The following is a 27,858-nucleotide window of genomic DNA, read 5'->3' as shown; positions in this document are numbered from 1 at the left end:
AGGGCAGGAATTTGCAATGAATGGAGACCATCTTATTATTAGATTAAACCAAAATCTGCAACAAGGGTGTTCAATCAATTAAATACAATATATTTACCATATAGACATAAACACGGCAAAGCTATTTTGAAGTTTCTGGCAATTTTGTCGATGAAACCTTTCAGATATTGTAAAGAAAATCTTTCTGTTTGAGAAAATATTAATAGTTGTTTTGCCTTTTGATTGATTTAATCGGATTGTTGGGGAAAAATGCATGTTATCGTTGTTATACTTGTACTAGTTCAGTATTATTATGACACTTTACCTATGCATGGCATATTTTAAGGGTGAAATGATTGACATTCGTTGTCAAAATTTCTATTTGCACAATGTGTTATTACCATATTAACGTTATAGTACTATTAAAGGCGCGCAAAGGCAGCATGAATAGAAGTGTGTCATTAAAAATGAATATAACAGTCAAGAGGCAGTAAATAGCAAGCTTTTTGTGCTTTCAATAAAAAAAACTCGTTACTGGGGAATGCTGCTTGTTTGTTTCGCTGCTAAGCAAGCAACCAAATACCCCCCCAAAAAATCAATGAACCCAATTTCTCGCAAAAAATCTTTTAAAAACATGATCTGGCATCCCTGCTTTTTCCTTTAGTTCATCATGAACCAAATTTGTATAATGATAGAAATAAAGTTTCTGTACTTTGTGAGAACAATATCCTATCTGATTAATGTGTTTTTCCACCAAAATAAAATAATACGAGGATAAAAATTATTACGTTCTCTCCTCTTAAAATATGACTTTCTTGCCTTCCTGGTTTGTTCATAATATTACGACTTGTCTCAAATTATAGCTTGAATTTGCCTATTTGTTTCCTTCACAAATGAACAACAATTTCTTTTGTGACATTACAAAATGTGCAAAATTTGAAGCGGAAAACAAATTAATGAAAATAAACAAGTATGAAAGATAAAGAAAACACAAAATATATATACCGTATTTTCACGACTATAAGGCGCACTGCATTATAAGGCGCCCTTTCTATTTTGGAGAAAATTTAAGACTTTTAAGTGCGCCTTATAGCCGTGAAAATACGATATATATATATATATATATATATATATATATATATATATATATATATATATTTTTTAAATTGTGAACAAAACTAACCACTATTTCCCTTGCAGAAACTGAAGTGGGAAACTTCTGTCGTGATAAGAATCGTTTTCTCTCCACCAATTATGTTGTCATCACCCGAATCCAAAGTAATACACACACTTTTTCGTTAGATTTCCATTCTCTCACCTGCACATGGCTGACTTCTTTAAAGTTGCACTGGATTAGACACGATTGAATGATCCACGTCGACTCCGATTAAATTCTCTTCCACCAGATGGCCAAATATCAGTCAGAATATCTGCAAGTAAAGTAACACATCCATTATGAAAATGAACGACTGAAGTGAGACGGGACTGTCATTCCAGTTTTCCTCCATACATTTTGTGACAATTTTTCTTAGTATTGTGCGACGAAATATGATGATTTCAAACCGTTTTCCAAAAAAGACCTTTTTCAACTGATCATTTCTACGCCCTTTGGCCTTGAAATCATTTCTCCTTGGCTTTCAATGGAGCCCAAAACATTGCGAGTCCCGCATTAAATGTTCATTGCGGCCGTCCACCGTCAGCCAAATGCACTCGGAAACGCCGAGCGAAGTGGCCAACGTGTGCGGTAATTTATTCTGTTTAAAGAGCGGGCTTGAGCGCCTTACCTCGGCCGCTCTGAAGTTTCCGCCCGAAATTGCGGCGCACCCGGCAGGGATGAAGGCCGGAAAGATTGGAAGGCACTTTTATCTCTTTTTCTGACCTACCGAGCTGAATCAAATGGCTTTTTATTGAGAGTAGAGTCATTGATTCATTCATTTTCTAAACCTCTTATCCTTGCAAGCGTCGCGTGGGGGGTGCTGGAGCCTATCCTAGCTGACCTCGGGTACAAGGAGGGGGAATCCTCGACCAGCCAATCAGTGGGCAAAACAAAACAGACAACTATACTTAAAGTAAGGGGCAATTCAGAGTGTTCAACCGAAACCGGAGCACCCGGAGAAAAGCCACGCAAACTATACACCAAGGACGTCAACTTGATTTCATGTGGGCCGGACCATTTTAGATATCATATTTAGATTTTTTTTTAATGAATTGATTAAAAGAACTGGATTAAAAGCCCTGAATATTTTTATAGATCTAAAACAATGTTTATTTTAGCTTTTTATATATATTTTTAGATTTTACAAAATGATTTTTAAACTAAAAACACAGAAAAAAATGATTAAAAAATTACAATTATTGATTTAAAAGGGGGGAAATCAGGAAATTTAATATACATCTATATTCTTTATTTGAATTTGATCCTAAAACAGAAAGTCGGCTCTCATGATTTACTTTCTCGGGCCACACAAAATGATGCGGCGGGCCAGATTTGGCCCCCGGGCCGCCACTTTGACACGTACTCTACACACTGAGAACCCACCTGGGATTAAACCCTCGACCCCAAAACTGTGAGGCCGACACTCTAACCACTCCTCCGTCGGGGCTGCCAAGAGCAGAAAGATTGATTTAAAAGTGTTTAGCAATCGGATGAACACAAAAGGCGTTTGTCCTTTTTTTTTTTGCTTATTCAACGGACACCTTTGACACGATTAAAGATTGTTGCATTAAATACTCATTATCACACTAGCGCCGGGGTCTTGGATCGTTAATTGAGTTTATCAGTGAGCTTGATTTTTTTTCCATTGATTTTGTTTTAGCTACATTTGTCGTTTGAAAGCCATCCCGCGGATGTGTTTCAACAACAACAACAACAACAATGCTGCAAACAAATTGGCGCTCATTGATGAAAGCAGTTCGTTTCTACTTTTGTGACTTTTTCATTTCCCCAAGCATGTTTTCTCTTTAGTTTTTCTCCTGGAAAGTGACAACCAAGAACGAAACCGGTGGTTTTGCAAAACAACAATTGTGTCTCGTCGTGCGGAAACCTCGTGTACAACCTCTCCGACCTCCATGTCTCTGTTACCATGACGACGTGGCTCAAACATGAATTTTGCAATTCAAGTACTGGGGGCATCGCAAAATGAACTAACCGGCTGCCATGGATGCCAATAGATGTCCAATCCGTTTGGACTGGGAGAAGTTAGCGGTAAATGATGGCTCCCAGCTACAAGGAAACAGTATTTTTGCCAACATGCAAATTAATAATCACACTCAGACATGCCTGTTTCTATTGCTTTAAGCGCGTTATCGCAAATATTTAATAAGTTGCTCCAACCGGTGATCCAAGCTGGGCCACCAGAAAGACAATGGAGCATGCAAACAACTGAGGTTAACATCCTAGGCATCCACAGTGTATATTTTTATATATACAATAGTCATTTTTATGTATATCTAAGATTTTAAAGTCGGTGGTTAGCGCGTCAGTTCTGTGGACGAGGGTTTGATCCCAAGGGTATTCTCGCAGTGTGGAGTTTGCATGCTCTCCCCGGCCTTGCGTGGGTTTTCTCCAGGTCAGGGGTGTTAGACTCGGGTTGGTTCGCGGGCCGCGTTAACGTCAACTCGATTTCATGTGGGCCGGACCATTTTAGATATATTTAGATTTTTTTTAATAAATTGATTAAAAGACCTGAATATTCAGTTTTTTATAGATCTAAAACAATGTTTATTTTAGCTTTTTTATATATTTTTAGATTTTACAAAATGATTTTTGAACTAAAAACAAAGAAAAAATATACAATTATTGATTTAAAAGGGGAAAAATCAGGAAATTTAATATACACATATAATCTTCATTTTAATTTGATCCTAAAACAGAAAGTCGGCACTCATGATTTGCTTTCCCGGGCCACACAAAATGATGCGGCGGGCCAGATTTGCCCCCCGGGCTGCAACTTTGACACATGTGCCCCAGGTACTCCAGTTTCTTCCCACATCCCAAAAACATGCTAAGCTAGCTGGTTGAGTGCTCTAAATTGCCCCAGTGTGTGACTATGAGCATGAATGGTTGTCCGTCTCCTAGTGCCCTGTGATTGGCAGCCCTCCGGAACCTTTGTGAGGATAAGGGGTCCCGAAAATGAATGAATGAAAAATTTGCGTGAATTGGCAAGGAAAATCCAGTGCGGTCTCTATATGTAAACATTTAATTAATTAAAAAAAATAGATGGACAATGTGTAAAAAACATTATACTGCACTCTAAACAAATTAAAATGTTATTCATTCGGAGCACCTGAAGAAAACCCACCCAAGCCAGGGGAGACCATGCAAACTCCACACAGGAAGATCCGGACCTGGGATCACACCCCGCCAATCTGACGCCCTAACCACTATTCTACCGGGCGGCCCACCTTCAACCTGACCTCCATTTTCTCCAACGAGTTGGTCATTGAACAACTTGAACTCACAATTAAAAGCCCCCCTGTACATGGAATGTGTGTGTTGTCAAATTACCTTAATGCAGCACCTTTGCCTCCTGGTTTCATTGTCCAATTAGCTCCATCTTCTGCTTCTTCCTCCTCTTCCTGGCCGCGTCCTTGCCTCCTCCTAATTTTCCCAGGTGGCCAATTGTTCCACGCCGGCTCCTGCAAACTGACAGCACGCCGTTAAAACGCCATTTGAGCCGCGTCGCGCTAGACATGCACGTCATTAAACAGAAAAATGTCTATGCCTCTGCCTTCCAAATGGAGAGTGGCCCACCGCAGAGCTGGCGACCATTTGTTCTGGGGCACATCGGCAGCGTTTACGGGACTCCTCAAAGTCGTTCTAGACTTTTTTTTTTTGGGTTCCTCAACGAGTATCTACTCGTGAGTCCCAGGCTTAGATTTAAAATGACAAATGGAAGGATAGCCAGGCCTCGGTTACAGCCAGCCATGATTCAAGCGCTAAAAGGCAGCATTTGGCCTTGAGGTAGAACGCCATTGGTGAATTTCACAGAGACATTCAGCGACCCTTTCAAAGCAGTGAGGTGATAACGTCTAAAATATTGGCGCCATCGCTCATAAAGGGCGTGTCCTCAAACGAGGGTGACGTTTTATAGCCCGTTTTGAGCGAAGGTGCACTTTTTGCATGGGGAAAAATCTCAAGGCAGATCACCGTTTGAAAAACTTAAAAGGTAAAACTTTGCGGCATATATTAACAGTATAAAGTCATTCACACTCAGGTTTAAGCAACAGGAAAGAAATGGACAAAAACGAGCTTGCTGCAGCAAAATCAAGGTCAAAAGCAAGCAGAGTATCCTGAATTATATACATAACTGTTTTTAATGTTTTTTGATGATTTGCATTTATTTTGTTTGTTTGTTCTATTTTGATTGGATTGGATTGGATAACTTTATTCATCCTGTATTTGGGAAATTTCATTGTGCCAGTAGCAAGAAAAGGCATAGTTATAAATTAGACAGTACAACAAAGCAAAGCACAAAGTACAAAGCAAATCAAAGTAAATAGGATCCTTAAGAATCATCAAATCAAATCATTACTCAAAAGACGTAAATTTGGACAAAAACTGGAACCACATACAGGAAGTCTTCCACAAGATGGGGAACTTCTGCAGACTGTGACCGAGGTAGAGAATATGCAAAGTCACATATTTATTTATGTTGTTGACTACTTCTTCAATTTTTATTTTAATGAACATACACGGACAGAGAAGGTGCTTTGTTTGAATGCCCTCTTTTTGAAGGGAACTACACAGTCACCTCTAGAGCCAGCCCGTGTTGCCCTTTATTATGTTGACTACTTATTTATGAGGTAATGTTATTATTTAATGATTATTCATTTGTCTGTTTGTTTTTGCTGGTTATTTGTGCACTACGTGGTGAAGCTTTAAATATCACTATACTTGTATAATGACAATAAAAGCATTCAATTCAATTCGCAGCATGCCAACTGAGGTTATATGCCAAGTGGCGAATAAAAGATTAAGAACAAAATCGGGTGCTTTTGGGTTATGCTTCCTATATTTAGCAAATTTGCAGGATAATTATAATAATGGTGATTGCTAGTATTGTGTAACTCCCAACTGGGAAAAGGAGAAAGAGAAAGAAAAGGAAAAGTGAAAGAGACCAAAAAAAATGCACTGAAGCATACACCTATAATGAAAAGGCAGAAAAAGTAATTATGGGTTTCAGCCTTCCACTTTTCTTTCAGTGCGAGTGTGAGTTGACCAGGTCATATTTTACCTAAGTGTGTTCAGACACTAAAAGCTTTCCATATTCGACTCTGTAATGTGACCAGCCCGTTTTCTATTTTTCTTCAAGCTCCTTGAAAAAGCCCGCAGCGCCCCTCTCCTCTGACTCCATCATCTCCGTCGTCATAGCGACGCAGTGGACCCAACGCCACACGTGTTAAATTCCCGTCTTGACGAGCGGTTGTCGTGGAGACAAAGAGCCATCTTTTATGATTTGCTTCACCCTAAGACAGATGATAGACTCTCATAGATGGGAAAGTGCCACTTTTAGAAAGGATGTTAGGTAAGATTTACTGAATGAGAGGCAAGCGCAACGCGAGCGAAGCGCTACTCAACTTTTATTGTCACGTATCAATCTTTTTTGTTGTTGCTTGTTTATCGGGTGAGTCGGTGAACACTAATTTAATGCCATCTTCACTTTTACTACAAGGAAAAGGTGGCTAAAGTAATCACAGATTGTTTTTAACCCTTTCAGGGACAGGGATCACGACAGTGGACATCCATTTTAAACGTTATCGTTAGCTTAATTCATTTACTAGAAGGGAAGGGATAGCTTTATTGTCATTGTACAAGTACACCAAAATGCTGTACTACAGGTACGACCCGACCGAGATAGTTATAACATCACGTATAATACATTGGGGGGGATACAGGGCAGGCTGGGACACATTCCCTTCTAGGAGAGAGTCTACCAGGTCACAGATTATGTGTTGTGGTCGTTAGTAAGGAAGGGAAATTGATATTTTAACAACCTAGCCAAAGACACAGGTAATGAGAAATAGCAGGCTATTTATTATGAGAATTTTTGTCTATGACTATTTAAGTAACCCCACAAAAATGTATTTTTTTACAATTATGTTTAAAATATTTTCAATGGCTCATCGTAGAATTTGTGTGTGCGACAACACTACAAAAGCCTGACAAATGAGGAGCATGGACCCCAATTGGACCCTGAGCTGCAGGTTTGAGACCATTTTATACGAATTCAATAAAAAAACTTTTAAAATAAAGTGATCATTCGTGAACCAGAAGGTAAAATAGACATCACAGCGACATTCTGGTACAAGCAACTCATTCAAATGACAGGCGTCCGATCCACCAGGATATACGTACATACGTCCAATCCATTGGATTTCAATGTAAAAGTCACGATTCAAACATATACTGAACTCAACTCGTGCAATTGCTTTCCACCCTACCCAAAACTAAATTTCCTCAGGCTGAGCAAAGGCAGGATGATCTTGATTTTTGTTGGCCGTGTTGCGTCGGTTTGCAGCATATTAGTGCTTACAAGTAGAACGCTTCATCTTTAATTTGCCCACAGTGGGATTAATAAAGGATGATGCTCAGTAAATGAGCATTGAAGCTGAAAGAAGACAATTAAAGCACAAATTCCATTGCAGGTCCACAAGAACAATTCTCATTTAACACCACTGATCGGAATTGTTCCTACACACTACACAATGGCCACGGAATCACTCTAACACGTAAAGCACGTATACTAGGAACATTTCCCAACACCGCCGCAAGCGTAAATCCATCCCGCGACTCCATCAAATGTACCCCCGGCCTGCCATAAACTTTTTCGCTGCCCCCCCGGAGGGCGAGACTGAAAAAGAGCCGAGTCAGCCGAGGTGTGTGTGCGCCAGAATATGAATCTCAGAACAACGCAGAGTTACCAGGCAGGATTCTTTCTTTTTTTTTCTTTTTCTTTTTACCTCTGTGATGTGAAGTGGATTCCCCCACAGGAGAAGATTTGATCTCAGATTTGGAAGACGCGGCGAGCTCGTTAAAGTCCCTCTGGCGTCTTCCGCTGCCAGCAAATGAAGGCTTCATCAAGAGGATAGAGATTCCAATTTTCTCATACACTCCTCATCACTGGAGGGAATATTTATTTCCTCCGCAAGGTGTACTACAAGTATATTTGTTGTGAATATTTATGATACACTACAATTTGCAATGAATAGCTCGTAAGTACCGTATTTTTCGGGCTATACATCGAAAAATATATACATTAATAAGTCACGCTGGAGTATAAATTGCATTTTTTGGGCAGTTTTTCAATCGATCAGAAACTTAGAACCAACATTATACGTTAAATAGTAATATACGGAACAACAGACAAAATAGGTACCATCGAATAATGCCTAGAATATAGTTTGAATTTTAAAATGATTTTTTAATAGTCTCATTAAATCTCATCCACAACCAAAAGGTCTTGATTGATTAATGTCCATGAATGTCATTCGCATTAATCTGACCATCGCCAGGGTCATTTTCAAGAGCTATCGTCATTAATGCCTTCCTGCCTTCATGTCCATTATTGTCACATACACACACACACACACACACACACACACACACACACACACACACACACACACACACACATTCACACACACAAGTTCGTTCCACTGTCAAGCATTTGCAGCACCATCAAAATCGCATGCCAACAGCTGATTCGGTCTTTTTTCCAAAGAGCCATTAAATCTTCCTAATCAATCCAAAGAAAAGTCCGTCGTTATTAAAACCATCCTGCATTGCAATGTCTAATTATAGACTCTCACAATGCATTGCATAGGAAAACCACACCAATCCAAGACTGGTTTATGTTAGAATAATTTAAAATATTTAAGCAATCCATGCATACTAATCCCAGCTCATGACGACTTAGAATAATTCAAATGGTTCTGAAATTATCAAAAAGGAATCTTACACCCCAAAATTTGGGATTCCTGGTGTACATATCAGCAAAAAGGGTAAGCAAATGACTATTTGCTCATTTATAGATCATGTCTGATCACAAAAATGGCAGTGAACAGGTCCTTTTTTTTAGATATAGTACAATAACAACATACAGTGTATTTTAGATATAGTACAATAACCTTTGGGCTCTCTGCCCTCCATAAATCACTTTGTCCTCAGTGTCAAAGTTCATTGTGGCAAGAAGCGAAACTCCCCGAGCAGGTTCTTGCCTGGGCTAGCTGGCGCGACCTCCCGGAGCTTCCAATTTCCTCCTCGCCTCACACCAGTCCAGTGGACAATCAGAAACACCCCAAAGAACGCCCTAAATGGACACCATCAGGCGCTTGTCACGACTCCAGCGGAGTTAGCCTTGCTTACGCATTTTCTTCATGTGCTCTGTACTCTGCCCTAATGTTCACTTGTATCATCTTCCTTGGGAACATTTAAAGGACCTGAGAATATCTGCAGCGTGTGCAATCCAAGCTCAAACAATCATGAGTAATACATTGAAGAAAAAAAATACAACAACACAATATTTCCCCTTTCAAGTGGAAAAAAAATGTATTGTATTTTCCTGGAAATACTGCCAGACATTTTATCAATGCTGCTACAACTTTAGCCAATCAAATGTGTGTATTCTAGAGTGCCCGCCATTGTTTGTGAGGTTATTAATACTCATGATAGGTTACAAAATGGCCACATTCGTCTACCGCATATGTGTCAAAGTGGCGGCCCGGGGGGCCAAATCTGGCCCGCCGCATCATTTTGTGTGGCCCGGGAAAGTAAATCATGAGTGCCGACTTTCTGTTTTAGGATCAAATTGAAATGAAGAGTATAGATGTATATTAAATTTCCTGATTTTCCCGCTTTTAAATCAATAATTGTAATTTTTTAATCATTTTTTCTGTGTTTTTAGTTCAAAAATCATTTTGTAAAATCTAAAAATATATTTAAAAAAGCTAAAATAAACATTGTTTTAGATCTATAAAAAACTGAATATTCAGGACTTTTAATCCAGTTCTTTTAATCCATTAATAAAACAAAATATCTAAAATACTATATCTAAAAGGGTCCGGCCCACGTGAAATCAAGTTGACGTTAAAGCGGCCCGCGAACCAACTGGAGTCTGACACCCTTGGTCTACCGTGTCATTTTTCTGGAAATGTTCCTACTTTTTAAGAAATCTAACATTCACATTCCTAACCACTGTGCAACCGTCTTTCCCGTGAAGGTTATTATCTTGGCGCTGCCTTCAAATTTCAAACAGTTCACCCTGACAATGCGGAAAAAAACCCTTCTATTCTTGCAAACCAAGTCACAATAAAATCCTGAAAAGCTCCCACCGCCTTTGCCAACAAGTTAATCCGATCCGATTTCGACTAATCAACAGTTTCATTCCAATTTAGCGGTAGAAAAAAAGTCTTTCAAGGGTGATCAGCGAGCTACGACTGCCAAAGTTCCACAAATCCAGTTTCGCCTTGAGACAAACCAAAGCATCATCCTCCATTTTTGGAGAGAGCTTGCCACCTAACAAAAAGCAGTAAAAAGGGGCAAACTCCGCCATTCTATTGACTCCTTCCTTCACCGACTCCCAGGCCATCGCGCAGGAGTCCCTAATCTCGTGACGCTGTAGTTCACTGTGACTTATGGAAGCGACAAGCGGGACTTTATTATCGCCAAGGGACAATTTGTTCTAGCGCCTTCAAACGCACTCAGGCTGCAATAAATAAGAGGCAGATAAAAACACGATAAAAAGCCTCTTAGACAGACATGAACAGCCGATGTAATGCGTGGAACTTCTCACGTTGCGCTTTGGAACGGAATGGCTCATCTTTGTGGTGCCCCTAAGTGCCATGAGCCACAACAAATAGCACGACAAACAATCACGGACAAGTGATCCGCTGCTATGGTTTTAGAATATTGACCTCTCGGGTTCAAATTGACATTGGCTGACAACTCTCCCAGTCAAAATGGCTTGGGGGCCTATCACCATCAATGCAAAGGTAAACAAGGGCGCTATTCTGTATCATACATGTCAACCTCGGCTCTTATTAATGATTGTAATTCTCCTTATTAGGCGATAATAAACCGTACAAATGCAGCGCGGAACATATTTACTATCATAGGGCGCACTGAAAAATCAAAAAAATTCTCCAAAGTGGACGGGGTGCCTAATCAGTATGCACTAAATTCAAGATTCAGTAGATGTCGCTGTATGACGCTGACAGCTTGACTGTCTGGGTACATTGCTTGCTGACACGCTATATTGATATACTGAAAAGACAGAAATAACTGATGCGCGTGCGCATATCATGCTTAAAACATGACAATATTAGGAATTGACGATGACGTTTTCGTACCAATGACGGGAATTATTATTATTATTATTTTAAAAGTACTTGAAAAAAATCCCGTACAAAAGCTGCTTTACGGCGCACACAATTTGAAATGATCGAAAAACTTACAAAATACGGGAAAAACGTATAAGTTAACAGGTATGCCATATATTTATGTACTCTTAAGATTATACCATGAAATCCCTTTTGTATTCTTAGGCCTTCATAAAATGCCGGCTGCCTCCTGCCCTCACGCGATTAGCGGTCGTCCCTCTTTACGACGCCTCGCCCTGCGCGGCGTCCGCTGCCGTGTCGGCGCTGATGGATGGGACCCTGCCGCTTTTTACCCAGCATGCAACCGTGCAGTGCCAGAGTGCATCTGTGCGTTAATTACCGTTTGCAGAAGTAGCATAAAACGGCTGTCGGGAAAACAAAGCTTGTCGCTGCAAAACAATCCCCCTAATCAACGAGCTATCAGTCATTCAATTGAACAGCAGTAGTCTGAACAACCAAGTCGCAGTCGTCAATTTTCGGTTACGTCCCCAATCGGAAGAGGAAAATAAGTTGTATTCCTCCACACCATTCTGAGTAAACTAAGATTGTTGACGATATTCGTCACGTTTTCCCAAAAATACTCGAGAGGCTTACAGGCATGACTGTGGTGTCATTTCTCTAATCCCTTCATTTATTCGAATTTATTTGGTCTGCTGCCAATATTTTTAGACACAGTAAACACACTAGTCTGTCCTTGTCCCCCACCATCGTCACAGTGAAGCCAAGCAACTTAACTTTTGTGAGATATTCGTTATCTTGTCTCTTCCTACCTTACTTTTCCTCCAAATCAATTAACCTACATCTCAAAGTGTTAACTTTCTATTTGCAAAAGTTCACTTTTTTCCAGTCCAAGATGTCCCCTCCAACCTTTCACTTTTTTTAATATGTCCTAATACTTTGTCCAAATTTCACCTTCTTTAACTTTTCACTTCCTGGTGCTCTTTCAATACATTCATCCTAATGCCATTCCAACATTTCACTGTATAAATCCCAATTTTGTCCAAAAAACGATTAAAAAACATAGGTGTTATACTCCATAGTATCAATTCTTTTTCACTTCCACTATGTGTCCCAATATCTTCATCTACAGCGCGATTGAAAAGTAACTCCTTATTTTAAAATACTGAGAACGTATTCATATGTTCAAATATTATTCCTACTTTTTTCTGTGTATTTGTAAAAACATATATGGGATTGGTATCTCTCCATCTTTTCATATTCAGATCTAAATTATGTTTAAAATGTGAATGCCCTGCAAAAATGGCTGCACGTATTACCTAGCTTTCTGCAACAAATCCGGCAATAATAAATTTTGCATGACAATTCTTGATCGTCCACTTATCTTCCTTTAAATGTTCTTCTGTTGCCATCAAAAAAAGCATTAAAACACAAAGTATTTAAAAAAAAAAGAAATCCCTGAGTCCAAATGCCACAATTTTTCACCTATAAATGTCCCAAGACCCCATCCATTGTACTCTGGCTATTTTTACACTTCATAAATATAGCAACTCTATAACCACAAATTGTGCATATACTAAGCGAATTAAATGTTCCAATACTTTTGTCCCACGCTCCGAAGAGACCTCGTTAAGGCAAACACACCGCATCCCAGCGGGCGGGACCTTAGAGATGGCGCTAAGGAGAAACCGGTCATTACCCACACAACGGCTTCCAAATCAAACACAACCCTTTTCCTCCTTTCCCCCGATCGGAGCCCGCCATTTTCTTTACCCCCGCCGTGCGCACAGCGATTAGAGTTCCATTCACACGCTCGCTAATTAGTTCACGCCCTCTTTTGATGCGACGGTGGGGTCACCACGGGGGCTCCGCGACTACTACCAAGCCCCTGAGGAGAATTGGATATGTATGCACATGAATTGCCGCTGAGTGACGAGATTGTTTTTTTTGGCGAGAGCCAGCAGAGTACAGAATACAGGACTAAAATCAACGAATTATTAACTCATTAGTTAACCATGATGGCGTTTACGCGCTAGCCATCCCCGTTCAAACGGATTGGCCGTTCATCGCCGTTAACGCCCACGAGAAAACTTGGCCTCGACTTGGCATTTGCACTTACCCGCATTTTATCGGGCGTTCCCGTCTCCGGTCATGATGCGTCGTCTCCGCCCATCTTCGTGGAGTTTCTGTGACAGCGTCACGCCTCGGCGCCTTCTACGGACCGCCAACGCTTCAACACGGATAAGGTGGCGGAGAAATGTTGTGACGGCTCACGAACTGCTGACATAAAAAAAAAACGAAAAAGAGAATGAGTAAAATGTCGAAATTTATCTTGACAGGATGTCAGCACTATACGTGAGCAAACAAACGCACAAAAACATGCTGGTGATTGGTCACCGGCGACCAATCGACCGCACAAGGGTCACTAGGTCCGCCAAATTAGCAGCATTTTCAGGCAATCACGGATGTCTTTTAATGTCGAGGATAATTAGCGCATTGCTATTCTGCTGAGCTTCATTTTGTCTTCAATTTTGACGGTGGTTAGGCCAATATCTTGGGGGTTAATTGCTTAAAAAGCGCAAAGGTCATGATCCCGTCAATGTCAAAGCACATGTAGACAGCCATCCGTCCTTGCTTTCCCTTGTGCCAACCATGCATACTTAAATAGCATGGAGTGGCTTGTGAGAAATCTGGAACAGGAGCGTGTGATTGGCTGTTATCTACTCCCCAATAAAGCCCGAAGACTTGATGACGGCAATTTTCCGAACAACAAAATGCTTCAATTTGCCCTAGGGCGGTTTTACGAGTGCCGGCGGCTCCTAGAAGCTCAAAGAAAATCTCAGAAAAGGAATGAAAGCATCTCGAGTGACATTTTTGCACTTTTTTTATTCTCCCGAGAGCAGAAGGCTGGAGCTCAGTTTGGAGCACATTGGCAGATAAGGACGATTTATTGGAGACCTGTGAAAATGCGCAAAGATCCAACAAATGCATGCATGTCTGTTTAGGCTTTATCTTCCTCTATGTTCAGACAAAAACCAGATTTTTGTTGTGTCTACACATTTTGTCTTTACAAAACTATTTGAAAAACATGGAAAGGCATGCATGTCTGGTTAGGCTTTATCTTTGTTTACGTTCAGACACAAACCTGATTTTTGTTGTGTCTAAACATGACTACTTTAATACCTTAACATACGAGTGAGCCAACGTACGAGAAATTTGAGATACAAGGACAATTCCGAGCCAACGTTCGCCTTGAGATACGAGCATGCGATGCGGCCGCTAAGTGGTCCTTTTCAAGCTGCGCAGTGATATTCATGACGAGTGGGGAGGCTTCTTTTAATATGGATAAAGAAGAAACGGTTAGCAGAATCTGCGAGGACTTGAAAGTAAGCAAGCAGCTGAGAAAGCCTTAGAAGCGAGTCATGGCTGATTCGATAACTTTAAAAAACGAACTGGGATACACTCGTTTGTGAGGCAAGGTAAGAAGGTAAGAACTCTGCATACTATTGTATAAGACAATGTCACATTTTATTGCAGATCATAACCACTAGATACGTATTTGTTACTTTGTGAGCGTAGGTGGTGAATGACAACAGTTAAAAACATGTCTTTCCCTTGTTTGGTTTTTCCAGAGGGTGGGAACGGATTAATTTGTTTTTACTTAAATCTGATTTGAAATACGAGTAAATTGACATACGAGCTCGATCCCGGAACGCATTAAGCTCGGATCTCAAGGTACTAATGTCCTGGCAGATCAAGAAACTGAAACAAGCAAAATACATTGAGTCAGAACTAACGACTACAAACGCAACCATGAGTCACAGATACGGGAATGAAGCAGAACAAGACAAAAAGAAAGCAAGGACCGAAGACGGAAAGAAACTGCAAATGAATGGCTAATCAGCACAGGTGGAATTAACTCCCTAATAAGTGATGAGACAGGATGAGAAGCAGAAGGAAGACAAACCACAGGGAATAAACCTAAACAAACTCAATGGCAGGAAGGAGTTAAATTCCGATCTGAAGGTCCTATAATGACACTGAAGCATTCTCATTCCATTTGCATATTTATGTTTAGCTTTCATTTCACGGCATGTGCCTTCAGTGCCTAATCGGAGCGCCTCAGCGCCGTTTTACCGCCGCTGACCCGTCTCCATAGCAGGCGGCGTCTCGTCCCATAACTGCCCCTTGTCGCCGGACAGGCTTTTATGGCCTCCAGCTGCCGCCGCTGGAGCGAGTAATGAGCGCTTCTGCCCACAAGTCAGAAAGACAGAGAGGAGGCCTGGCGATTGAACGAAACGTAAATGCGCGATCGGTGGAAAAGCTTCCGTTCCGATCGATGGATTCTACGGCGTTGTTTTTGCAGATTCGGCGGGAAGCGTCGGCCCACGTGATGGTAATGACAGCAGACGGTCGACCGTCTCAGCGGGAACGTGGAGTGACATCAGAAGGTGTTTGCAACGACTCGTGATGTCTACAAGAAGAGTAGCCTCAGCGTGTTGTTGTAAACAGATTTCTTTATTAAAGATAAGAAAGTCCAAGCAGCGTGTTGATAAATTAAAGTCCTCGTTTGGAACGTAAAATGACAAGCAAGCAGACGGTGGGCGAAAAGTTGACCGGGTCGATTGGTTGTTGAAGATATTTCGCCCAAAGTCGCTTTGCATTGCGCGCGTAAAGCTTCTGTTGATGACGTGTATAGTAATGGTGAAGAAACGTATTAAGAATGTCTTCAACAACCAAGCAGAATCCAACGTTTCACCGCTTTTGCAGAACACTGTGAATCAACAGACGTTCAGAAAGCGAAGCTGAACTTTTCCAACTCGTGGCAGTAAAGAAAAGCAGCCGAATTAATGTTCTTCTCGAGACTCAGATGATGAACTTTCAAGCAGCCGGGTCGTGAGGCGCGAAAATTAAAAACGAGGAGGTCGGAACCGGTTTATTGAGCGTGGCCAAAAAAGCTCATTCAAGTGTTTGTTGCACTTGATTCATGAAGCTTAATCGACCAAATGAGGCTTGGTAAATGTTGTGGTGTTTCTCTTCTTAAAGGAGACATATTATGCATTCTGTCACGGTTTTAAACAGCTTCCAGGTTTCTTATCGTGTGACCAATAATCATAGAAACCGTTAGAAAATATTTTCAATTTCTTAAATTGGCAAATTTTAAGAAGGTTATCCATAGTATGTCTCCTTTGACTTTAAATAAAGCTAGCCTAAACCTAAAATATTGGCATTTCCTGTTAGGAATGAACACGAACAAAATCCTTGAAACCAAGCAAACACATCCTGAATTATTACATTATTGTGCCTTAAAAGACAAGAAAAAAACGGAGCGTTTGATACGTTGAAAAGTGAAGAAAGCCCTTCCTCCAGTGCCACAGGGGGCGCCACATGTCGATTAGCGGATTCCTTTTTTTTTCACTTTGGGCAGAAGAGCCCCCGTTCTTCCGTCAGCTGGAATACACATTAATCAAAGACTCATTTAAGATACATTAATGATAAATGAACAAGATAAAACAAAGCGGCCCAAGACAAAAGTGATTGGGGCTGAACATTGCAGCCTGTGGTCAAATCAAATCAATTCAACATTTTACCACCTAATGATGTTTTGGGATAGCGGGTGGAAATCAAACAAGATGAATTTTGATGAAATGTAACAAGTCGTTCCCTTGGTTGTCATGGCAACTGTGATGTCTGAGAGTGGCATTGCTTTTTGGGGGAAAATCACAATGAATTCATCCATTTTCAACTCAAATTTACCAAGACCGATGTTGCGTCATGTATATATTTATATACTTCATATATTATATATATTCCATTTTTATCTGTTTTGTTGTCTTTTGTAGAACTCAACTTCAAAAATGGAGAATATTCAAAATACATTTTAAGCTCACTTGGTTCTTTTTTTTGTTATTTACAACAATGTACAGCAGAAAAGTCAAGTTGAGAGTGCAGGATTTAAAAAGAAAAGAAAAAATCTTCCTTTAGGGCGACTCCGAAAAGCCCGGCGGGCCTAAATGGAGGTGCTGTGGGTGGCGTCAATGGCTGCGGTTAAGGGTCCTGCCTGGTAGAGAGGCACCTTGCCAGGGCTCTGCCGAAAGAGCCCCCCGTTGGGTGCCCTGTGCTTGCACTGCATGGTGCCCGCGAGGTGGGGTGGCAGCGTGGTGCTGCCAGAGTGATGTGGCGGCGGCGGAAGGGTCCTGCCTAGGGTCCCCCCAAGGTGCGAGTGGCTCAGATGAGACGGCGCCGCCCCCGCCCCCTCCCTGGGCAGGAAGGTGGTCACAGCGAGGCCCTGGGCCATCAGACCCGCCTGAGTGGGTTGCATGCTGCCGATGTCCAGCGCAGAGATCTCGATAGAGGGGCCGGGGATCTGCTTGTGGACCAAGTCCTCGTCCAAAAGACTGTTCATACGTCGATGGACCTGCTCCAGGTTCACCTCCTTGTCCTACAAGGGACGGGGGGCAGAAGAAGGGGGAACACAGAGGCTCAGATTGGCGATGGGATGCTTTTTGGGGGGCTTCTGGCTCCATGCATACCCCCGTCTCAGGGGAGCTTCACCCTGCCCCGCCGTGCAGACAACCACGGTTTGAAATCAAATTTGGCCGAATGAAGATTTAGGATTCGGGACTGATGACTGTGGAGACTGAAGATGGGATGGCTGGATGGGAGAGATGTCGACAAAACTCAAGACTATAGATGGGATGTCTGGATGGGAGAGATGTCGACAAAACTCAAGACTATAGATGGGATGTCTGAGCTGCAAATGGACTTTACAGAGACTAAAGATTTGGTTCGAGTCAGGAACAAGAACAGATTGCGATGTGCATGAACTTTTTGGGAAAAATCCACAGATCTGAAAACAGACTGACTGACAACAGAAGACTAAGGACCAAAGACTGAACGCTGAAGTAAAGAGCCCCTGCATCCAACCAAATAAAAGGATTTTGGTGTAGACCAGAAATCTTTCTGGCCCTCTGAAGAAACTTTTTGGGAGTAATGTATTTTTATCATCCATCATATTGGATCCACGGGCTTTATTCCATTTTCTTTGCCCACTTGACCTGTTTGACATGAGAAACCGGTTTGCTGAGTGGAAGGTTGACATACTTAAGGAAGTAGATCAGGTCACCAAATTATGGAAGATGCGCAACAAAGATTTCACTGGCATGACATTGGCAGTAAAATTTGGTTTCACATTGTTGCATTGTTTTGTGATGAAATTCAAATATTATTTGGTTTTCCGCTATGAAAACATTGATTCTGTGGCTTAACTAGTCACCTCCTGATTTCTTTTTAAGGGTTTCATCTAATTACTAAAAGTTTGGTAGTAAACGCACACGTTAAACTTTCATAGTTCCGTAACTTTAACATGGTTACGAACCATTACTTTAGGGCAGGGGTCTCAAACCGATTCCGCAAAGGGCCGCGGGGGGTCTTGGTACCTGGCTGCAATCAACTGAATACACTTGCAAAAAGGTGTCTGCTTGTTCAGTTTGAATGAAAACTTTGAGGATCGGTTTGAGACCGCTGCTTTAGGGGCTCGGTACTGAAAACCGAAGATGCGAACATTATATTGACATATTTTGGGTCATAACAGCTCTCTAAAAACGGACCATAATTAAACGTGTTGGAATAATGTAGGGCGTTCTTAGCCGAGAGGTTTCTGTACAATTACCCAGTATTACACTCAAGGTTAGCATGTGGTGTCAAGTGTACGTATGCTCTATTCTGACCTGTAGCAATGGCATGTGCTTCCTGCCATCCTCTCCCTCTCTCTGTCCAAATGTCCCTCCTCCCCTCGGACGTAGCAAAGTCATTATAAGTCAACGGACCCGAAACCAAAGCCAGTCTGTAATCCTTAGCGACCTGCACGACAGCACACAGCAAGCGTCAATCACAGGAGGACACACATGACGTCCACGTGGAAGACACGCACAGTGACCGCCGTCCCCAAATATCCGCAAAACCGACGGCTGCTCACGCTTTACTTGAGGGACCCGCCGTGACCTTTTGCCGATCCGTCTGGGTAAAGTGGAGGTGTTGCAAGGGGATGTTATGTTTTGGTGCTTTTTTAAAAATAACCAGATATATGATTAATAGGCTAATCCATTGTCAAGTTAACTGACAAAATTGCAGTGAAAGTAATATCATTAGAAGAGAAAGGGTCAAAGGCCACTGAGAAATATGGCAATGCTTTGAATTTGGTTGTTTAGGCAGAACACAGTTTTCAAAGGCTTATTTTCTAGTTGTATCTACAATTAATCGAGTAATTAAAAACGTGTTATTTTCTTAAAAAATCATTTTGTATGAGTTGACTAATGCATGATAAAAGATTTTAAAACAACATTTTTAAAAAAGTCATACTTAGGATGTTTTCAGTTTATGAATTTTAAAATTCTATTCAGATATATAATTAAATGTGGCATTATTTCAATTAAACATTGATAATATATTGTTCTTTCATGTTATTTTTTCGTAATATGTTTTTAAAATGCATGCAGGACTGTTGATAACAATAAAAAGAAATCTTAGACCCCCGTCAACCCCTCCCAAACACACTGACAGTAAAAACTCTATCCGAACTGCAACACTTATGGCATGTTGTCACATGTCTCCATGCTGTATCATCCTAATCAAACTTCATGTGCACCAGCAGCATGAAAGCCTCTTTGTTTTTCGGGTTTTTTTTTATAAGCCGTTACACGGATCTCACGATGACCGCAGGAGCGTGTGAAGCTGATAAAAAAAGATCTTATGAAGGGTTTTATGAAGATGTGTCGAGTCAGTGTCGGACATCTCTGGCTCAGTGTGTTTCACAGCCGACTGAGGAGAATAAAAAGAGAACAATAAAGCCACGGAGGAGGCGCCTGGCGCGTTGGCGGATTTTAAAGACGCTCCTTGGACGGCCAGGGCCTCTGGCGGGTGCGCTCAAATTAAGACGTGAGCTCGGGTGCTTGCTTGGTGGGGGAAAAAATGGGAATATAGAGCAATAAAAAAAATGCTAAATTATATTAAGAGGGTGTAAGTATGGAATTATGCATATGCATCTTGGGGGTTGTTTGATGAAGTGGCATGTATATATGCTAACCTAACAGATTTTTTGATCATTTCAAATTGTGCAGGCCGTATAATAACTGTTGTATGGGATTTTTTAAAGTAGGTTTTTGTAAAACCGATCTCGTTTTACCAATTTCAGCTCTAATGCGGATCATCTTGGTTACTTGTAGCAGACGGAAACGTCATCGTCAATTCCTAATAATGACATGGTTTACGCATGATATGCGCACGCACGTCAGTCACGTTCGCCTTTTCACTATATAAATATAGCGCGTAAGCAAGCAATGTACCCAGACAGTCAAGAGACATCTACAGAATCTTGAATTTAGTGCATACTGATTGGGCACCCCATCCACTTGGGAGAAATTTTTAGACTATTGAGTGAGCCCTATGTGAATAAATATGTGCTGTGTTGCATTTGTATAGTTTCTTTTTTAATCGCTTAATAAGGGGAATTGCAATCATTAATAAGGGGAGCAATTGGCCGAGGTTGACAGGTATGAGATGTGTAAGTACAAATGATTGCTTCCAGTAAAACTAGAATGGACATCCATCACCATCAATGACAGTCATTAAATTATGAATAAACTGTCACCTCAGAAAGTTTCACTTCTAAGCTATCTCCACCAATTTGAACATTTCCTATGCGTGTCGTTGAAATGTTGTTGCGTCATAGAAGGAAAAGTTACCAGGGAGGAAGTATTTTTCATTTTCTAACTGCGCAAAGCTATGTTAGTCAAGTCAAAAGGGATGATTAATCAATATAAACAAAATTACACTCGCGGGTATACGCGCAATCTTGTGAGGAAATTAAAGTTACATTGTTTTGGTACTGAGATGTGGGGGACAAAAAAGGGAAGATGGCAGGATAAAAGAGGGGAAAAGTGGTTGCTATTTTCTGTACAAGTCGGCTCGCATATTTTTTGTATTCTGTGCTTTTGTATTATCTGAATGTTTGTTTTCATGTTGCTTTGTGATGTGGTGTGTTTGCGTAATGAATGCACAGCGTGTACTTTTTTGTTGCGTATTGTGTGGATGATGTTTTATATATTTTGTCTGAGTTTGTATTATGCAATGTATTCAATGAGTGCGCACATCTGAGAAAATATTGGGCAGCAAGTATAAATGACACACTCACTTTCGCTCACTCGTACTGCATTGTGGGTAGGATATAAAGTTAGCAATAAATCATGGCTTGTTGTGGTTGAAATGTGGAGAAAAGTTAATGGAGGAAAATGTATGGAAGATGTTGAAAGAACGGACCAAATGTGATCTCAATCTCCCGCGCGGCGCCCCCGGACTAGAGCTGGGTGTATTGCAGATCCTTTAAGTAGAGCGTGGCAGCATCGTCGCCCGTCCGCCGACCGGTTCGCCGCCCGAGCTCGGTCACCTCTTTGGGGGTCTCGCGCCGGCATCGATTGCTGCTCCACCAGGCTTCCAGGCCGGCCACCAGGCAGGCCAGCAGCAGCCCGGCGGCCAAGATGCAGAAGACGCCGGCGAAGCTGTGCAGCTTGAGCGAGCGGCCGTCCGGGTGCGCGCTGGCGTGGCTGCTCAAGTCGCAGCGGCCCGTGCGGGGCCACCACTTCTGCTTCAGGATGTCCAGGTCGCCCTTCTCCTGCAGCTCAAGGATCCTGCCGAGGACACACACACGAGCGTCATATAGATGTTGCCCAGGAAGTACTTTTGTCTAAATGAAGCTCAACACCTCACTCGAACCTAGTACTATATGTATACATTTATATACACATTTTTATATATATATATATATATATATATATATATATATATATATATATATATATATATATATATATATACATATATATATAAATGCATATATATATAAATGCATATATATATAAATGCATATATATAAATGCATATATATATAAATGCATATATATAAATGCATATATATATAAATGTGTATATAAATGTATACATATACATGTGTATATATATATATAAATGTGTATATAAATGTATACATATACATGTGTATATATATATAAATGTGTATATAAATGTATACATATACATGTATGTATATATATAAATGTATATATATACATATATATACACATATATACATACATACATGCGTATGCATATGCATATGCATATACATATACATACATGTATACTTCTTGTAACATGCTTATTTATTCATGTCTTTTCCTGTGTATGTTTTTTCACCTTCTTTCTACTGCAACAAAGTGAATAAAGTTTAATCTTGGATGTATGTATATATGTGCTAAGCAACACGCTTATTTATTTATATATTTATTCATGTATTTATTTATTAACTTACTTTTACCTATCTATTTATGTCTAAAATGCCTTTCCTATTCCTGCATCCTCACCCTCTTGCTACTGTGACAACAAAATTTCCCGAATACAGGATGAATAAAGTTATCCAATCCAATCCAATCCAATCTTATCTAAACTACTTTTGTCTGGGTGAAGCAATTTACGTCAACCTTGTCCTTCACCTAAACACTACTTTGTCTAAATTAAGCTCGTCAATTCACTTTTACATAGTTTTGGGTCACCGAGATGTTGCCAAATCACTACCTATGTCTTATGTATAATTACTTTTACCTCGATTTAGCGCATTTACTTGACACGAGGAAGCCACGCGGTGGCGTCAGAATATTACCTTTACTGCAAAACACTCGAAAATAGTTCAATGACACTACTTTTGTCAAATTGAAGCTCTTCAGCAACCTGACATGCTCTACCTTTTCCTAAGAATACACTAAAACAGACTTGAAGGCAGTCCTTTGAAACCACGATCTCACCAAAGCTCTTGCAGTCACTTCAACCTAGTTTGGCGACGTGAAGGCCGCCAACCGCGCCCTCTCACATTGAGAGTCGGGAACTGTACTCTGGTGCAAAGTACGCACGGCGATTTGCAACGTCTGAGAAATCAATCTTATTGCGGGGCTCTTTCACCAGAAAGCAATAATCAATGTTTGGGGGAGGGGGGGGTGACTTGGGATGGGATTTTCAATCATTTGGAAGCAATCATCCTGCATTAAGTATCATCTGGAGCGGCTTGAGCACCGCTACTGTGTTATTTCTCAGCCTGAGAGCAATTCAATGGGATTTTATTATTCTTTCTTACTGCACCGGAGTAACAAGGAGGCGGCGCAATGCAGTGTTTCCAATTAACTGGACTTGTATACTCGGTGAACGCCATTTACTGCCATTGGCGGCGAAGATCGTCCACACCGTTTGAAATGGAAGCCAATGAGTGTCGATGCACGCAAATTACACTCCACCGCGAGGAATTTTGTCTTCATTCACAAACAAATCCCCAACCAGCAGAGGGATTAACGAAGGGAGCGAGCGCGGGGAGGTAAGGATTGGTCGTCCCTCGGTGGAGCCGTCGTGGGTGGGTGAAGACCGTCACGTCCAATTTGTCCTACCCCGAGCTGAGCGCTCGACCTTTTCAGCTCCTATTTGCACGACATTCGCGTAGAGGAATTATTATGATCTCGGCTAAACTCTTGTGACAAGATAGTCATATCGTGTGCTGGGTTGGTAGAACGCCATTGGCAATCCAGGTATCGGGTGATCGTTTTGGAAAAAGGGGCTAAAGAAAGTTTGCTTCCAATCTGTTTACCGCAAATCAAGACTCAAAGGACGACGCAACCAGAACTCGTTAACCTTGCCCCCTAAAATGGGGAGTACTGTTTCCATGGCAACCCTCAGCCACGGCTGAAAGTCGGCAGGACTCGCCGATGTTTTTCATTCGTATCGGTAGGTTCGCTTCGCCTTTCGGCTCCGCCGCTCGATCGATAGCAGACGGATGAGAAGTTGTGTTGCTGATGCAAAGTGGAGATTTCACTAAATGATTCCTCAACTCACTTTGGGATCAATTTGCCTGGACCAGATTTCACATGAATTTCTTACAAAAATCCAGCTTTGCACCAAGACGAACATTGAGGGCGTTACTCTTGCCAGCTTTGCTGACCTAACCATTGACGACCCCAACACCCCCCCACTCACAAATTTGGCCTGAAGCTGTGCGCACAGTCCAAATGACACTTCTGACCATCTTTGCTAGCTGTGAGCCCCTTTGAAGCTGTCACAGCTTGCCAAAATCCTTTCCAAAAAATCTTTCCTGACTCCTTAGACAGATGCCTCGTAGACTTTTTTTGTGTATTTTGTCCTTTTCCTTTTGCTGTGGTGTGATGTGACGCATAGTTGTTGTGATGTCTTACTTTTGCGAGAAGAGGTCCCTGTAGGGGCTCCCGTGCTGCATGGCGATGCCGTAACCTTTGCTGCTGACACCGCTGCCCGACACGGTGATGGTACAGTCGTCGTCCGTAAGGGCGGCGTACTCCAAAACCGCCATGTCCCACAGAAAGGCGTACGGACTCTTCTTGGCCTGCGGAGCGGAACCATGGCGACCCGCTTTGTGACTCCATTCGATAATCATGTCGCTAATCTATAGACTTTGACGTCGGAACAAAGGAATAAAGGGTTGTGCTTGATTGATTCTCAAAGCGGGTGACTAATTGGGATTAATAATGGTAATTCAGTCAAATAAATACGTCAGCACTTGGGCAATTTAAACAGGTGCGTCATGGGGAAAGTTTTCTCGAACACTTATTCTATTCCAATCCTATTTTTATTTTATTTTTTTGTCAAATTTATCTTGTTCTATCTACAATATAACACATCCCCAAATGATTTGCTGTGAATAAGTATTGCCAAATCAATGTCAATTTTGTGTCTGGTATGCGTCATCATTTATCTTCATTTATCATGTTCATTAACATAAATATGAATATGTTCATTAATATGTCCCTTATTAAATAAGTCAAAAGTAAAAAGTCATTTCCTTTCAAATCATATTCAGAAAAATTACTGGCTGCTAATTACCCATTTTTTTTGGTAAAAAAATGAAAAAAATATATTTGCAATTATATGATTTTTTCATTTATATTCTGAAATGATTGCGCCAACCAATGATTACATTAAATTCAATTTTCAGTCATTTGAGTTAAGTGACTATTTTCCAATAAACAATAAACAAATAAGCTCATTATTTAATCATCATTACTGCACTGAAAACCTTTAACTGAAAAGTAAAGGGAGGAAAAAGATATTTTCGCAAATCTGGATGTTAAATTGTCAACCTTTACGCCCACCTGAGCGCTTATTACGTCCCCGGCGCCCGTCAACATTAGTCGACACCAAGACGAAGGAACTCACCTTTCGTATTCCCTCCGAGGGGCTGGAGACCGAGTAGTCCAAGCCGCTGTTCTTGCTGACGGTCCTCCACAACTCTGCGTACGTGCCGTCCTGCTCCAGAGGATTGGTGCCTTTGTTCCTGAAGTAGTCGTACACGGCCGAATCCCTCACCGTGCCGTAATCCACGTCCATCTGACGTGACAAATCCTGGAAGGACCTGAAATCGCAAATAGTATCCATCGAGTATTTGTCTTATCCAATGTCAGCCAATTTCAAACAGTTGCTCAGTATTGCCCTATTAACTCATTCACTGCCACTGACTGTGATGGACAAAGGATCCATTAGAACCAATGGGGGGGCTCTCAGTGCACTATCATGTTTTAGTGTAAGTAAAAGTTTCAGAGGTGGGTGTTCACTCAAAATAGACTTGAATTTTTCGTGATTGACTTTAAATCCATTTGAACTGAAAGGGCTGGCCTATGAAAGTTTCAGAGGTGGGAGTTTACTCAAACTTTTGACTGGTATTGGCTCCAGGTCAAAATGGATTGGACAGCTATCTACTTCAATGGGAGCTAACGAGTTAGAAGCCTGATCCTGACAATTCATTCATTCTTCTTCAGTGCCGCTCATTCTTAAAAGAGTCGGGGCTCAGGGGGTGCTGGAGTACGTCCTAAATTGGTGTCAGCCAATCAGAGACAAAAAAAATGAGAAAAAAAACATTCAAGCGCGTACCCAAGGACAATTTGGCATGTTCAATCAGCCTGTGTTGTTGCCATGTGGGAGAAAACTGAAGCACATGCAGAAAACCCACGTGGGCACGGAAAGAACAACCCCCGACAAACCCTTGACCTGCTAACTACTCACCCACTGATCCCGACAAATAAACTCAAATTAATTCATAAAATGAATGAATGGTGCACCCTACTAAAAGGGCAACGGTTAGAGGTGCTGGTTCCTTCTTCCACTTCGCTTCCCTGGGATGCTATTTTTCTAATCCACGTCTAAGCATCGGAGCTCATAAATCATGCATAAGACAGAAACATGAGAGGCGGCGTGCCTTTAAAAGAGCGCTGGTCCGGCCATCAGTGTGTAATAACAGACCTAGCACGGCCAGAAGCGCTTTGCGAGACAGCGCCACACGCAAATCTACACTCAGCCCATTCATGGGATTCGGTGGAGGTCGATCATCACGCGTCTCGCGCTGAAAAAGTCCCGGGAGAGCCGAAAGAGGAACGTCACCAAACCTTCTCTGCGTTGTGACAATAGAGTGACGGAACCAGGCCGCCCGTGGAAGCTTGTTGGATAAATAACGTTGACAAACAGAAAACAAAGTAACTCCGCCAGGGATTTGATGGGACGCGACAGCGAGGTGGCGTCCGGGACGCTCGCCAGCGTCCGAGATGACATGTGCCAGCAAAACAGTCAACAAACACTTGAGAGCTTTGTTTAGCATTTAGGAGTTTGTCAAAGTTCCACATCTGGACCTCGCTAAAACATGGATGACTTGCTTTTCAGTCTTGGTGCACTCTCATGCTTGTGAAAATATATTTAATATATTAGTGTCAAGTCTGTTTGTAATCATTCAGCAAGTTTTGACATGATGCTCAACTTCTCAATTGGTTAAATGGGTGTCAGGAACACATTTTTTTCCGGAAATTCCTGAGATTTCTTCAAGTAGGAGCCCTGTAATTTGATAGAAATACAAGCTTCAGACCCAAAATAGCCAATTTCTTGCTAGATTTGGGGTTAAGTATGGTTTCCTTGTCCACCAAATTTCATGTAAATTGGTGAAATCTTAGCGGATGAAAAGAAATGTTTAGAAATCAAACCAAGAAATTTTCTGCTCACATTAGGCAAGGCAAATATTCATGTGTGCATTTGTAAGATCTCTGAATTTTCAACATCGATTGATGAATGAATGTGAAAGGGCTGACCTTTATTTAGTAATATTGAAAAGATTCCTAAAGGTACAGGCCCAAAAAAATGCCCAAAATGGAGGCTCCAACCAAAAATAGCTAACTTCTTATTTACTCTTATTGACTCATTTTGGGTAATAATACCTTTCAGCTTCTACTAGATAAAACGGATTGGACATCAATAGCGTTCAATGATTGATTTTCCCAGGCTGGGTTCCGAGCTAAGTTGACGCAATGAACATTTCACGTCACACAATCACACTGGTAGCAGGAACCAAGCATACCAAGACTCCCAAAAATCGAGATGAATTTGTCGGGGAAGAATAATAAGACTCAATTCCCGGAGGGCCTTCACAGCGCTCCGTGC

The 27,858-nt window shown here is 41.4% G+C and overlaps 2 protein-coding genes across 9 annotated transcripts in view; one reads left to right on the top strand and one right to left on the bottom strand.

Annotated features, from left to right (window-relative positions):
* LOC144093249 (glutamate receptor ionotropic, delta-1-like) overlaps nucleotides 1-27,858 on the bottom strand; it is a 108,872-nt gene that overhangs the window by 13,113 nt on the left and 67,901 nt on the right. For 4 of the 8 annotated variants that reach the window (XR_013306246.1, XR_013306247.1, XR_013306248.1 and 1 more), the window contains exons 14-20: nucleotides 25,597-25,792; nucleotides 24,600-24,766; nucleotides 21,761-22,001; nucleotides 19,047-19,179; nucleotides 13,436-13,596; nucleotides 4,487-4,624; nucleotides 1,298-1,409 (exon numbers count right to left, since the gene is read on the bottom strand). Coding sequence is in view for 3 of the 8 variants with exons in the window: in XM_077626603.1 (XP_077482729.1) it covers nucleotides 17,352-17,758; nucleotides 19,047-19,179; nucleotides 21,761-22,001; nucleotides 24,600-24,766; nucleotides 25,597-25,792 (1,144 nt within the window). In the remaining 5 variants the exon portion in view is untranslated. Of the gene's footprint in view, nucleotides 1-1,297; nucleotides 1,410-4,486; nucleotides 4,625-13,435; nucleotides 13,597-14,931; nucleotides 17,759-19,046; nucleotides 19,180-21,760; nucleotides 22,002-24,599; nucleotides 24,767-25,596; nucleotides 25,793-27,858 lie in introns of those variants that run through there. The other 4 variants (XR_013306250.1, XM_077626603.1, XM_077626601.1 and 1 more) reach the window with 4 other exon arrangements.
* Nucleotides 1-27,858, top strand: part of smim36 (small integral membrane protein 36) — a 117,577-nt gene that overhangs the window by 64,586 nt on the left and 25,133 nt on the right. The gene's annotated exons all lie outside the window — the stretch shown is intronic.

Source organism: Stigmatopora argus, chromosome 18 (assembly GCF_051989625.1).
Source record: "Stigmatopora argus isolate UIUO_Sarg chromosome 18, RoL_Sarg_1.0, whole genome shotgun sequence".
NCBI classification, from domain to species: Eukaryota; Metazoa; Chordata; class Actinopteri; order Syngnathiformes; family Syngnathidae; genus Stigmatopora; species Stigmatopora argus.
Note: the sequence above shows the minus strand (reverse complement) of the source record. Positions and strands in the feature narration are given on the sequence as shown.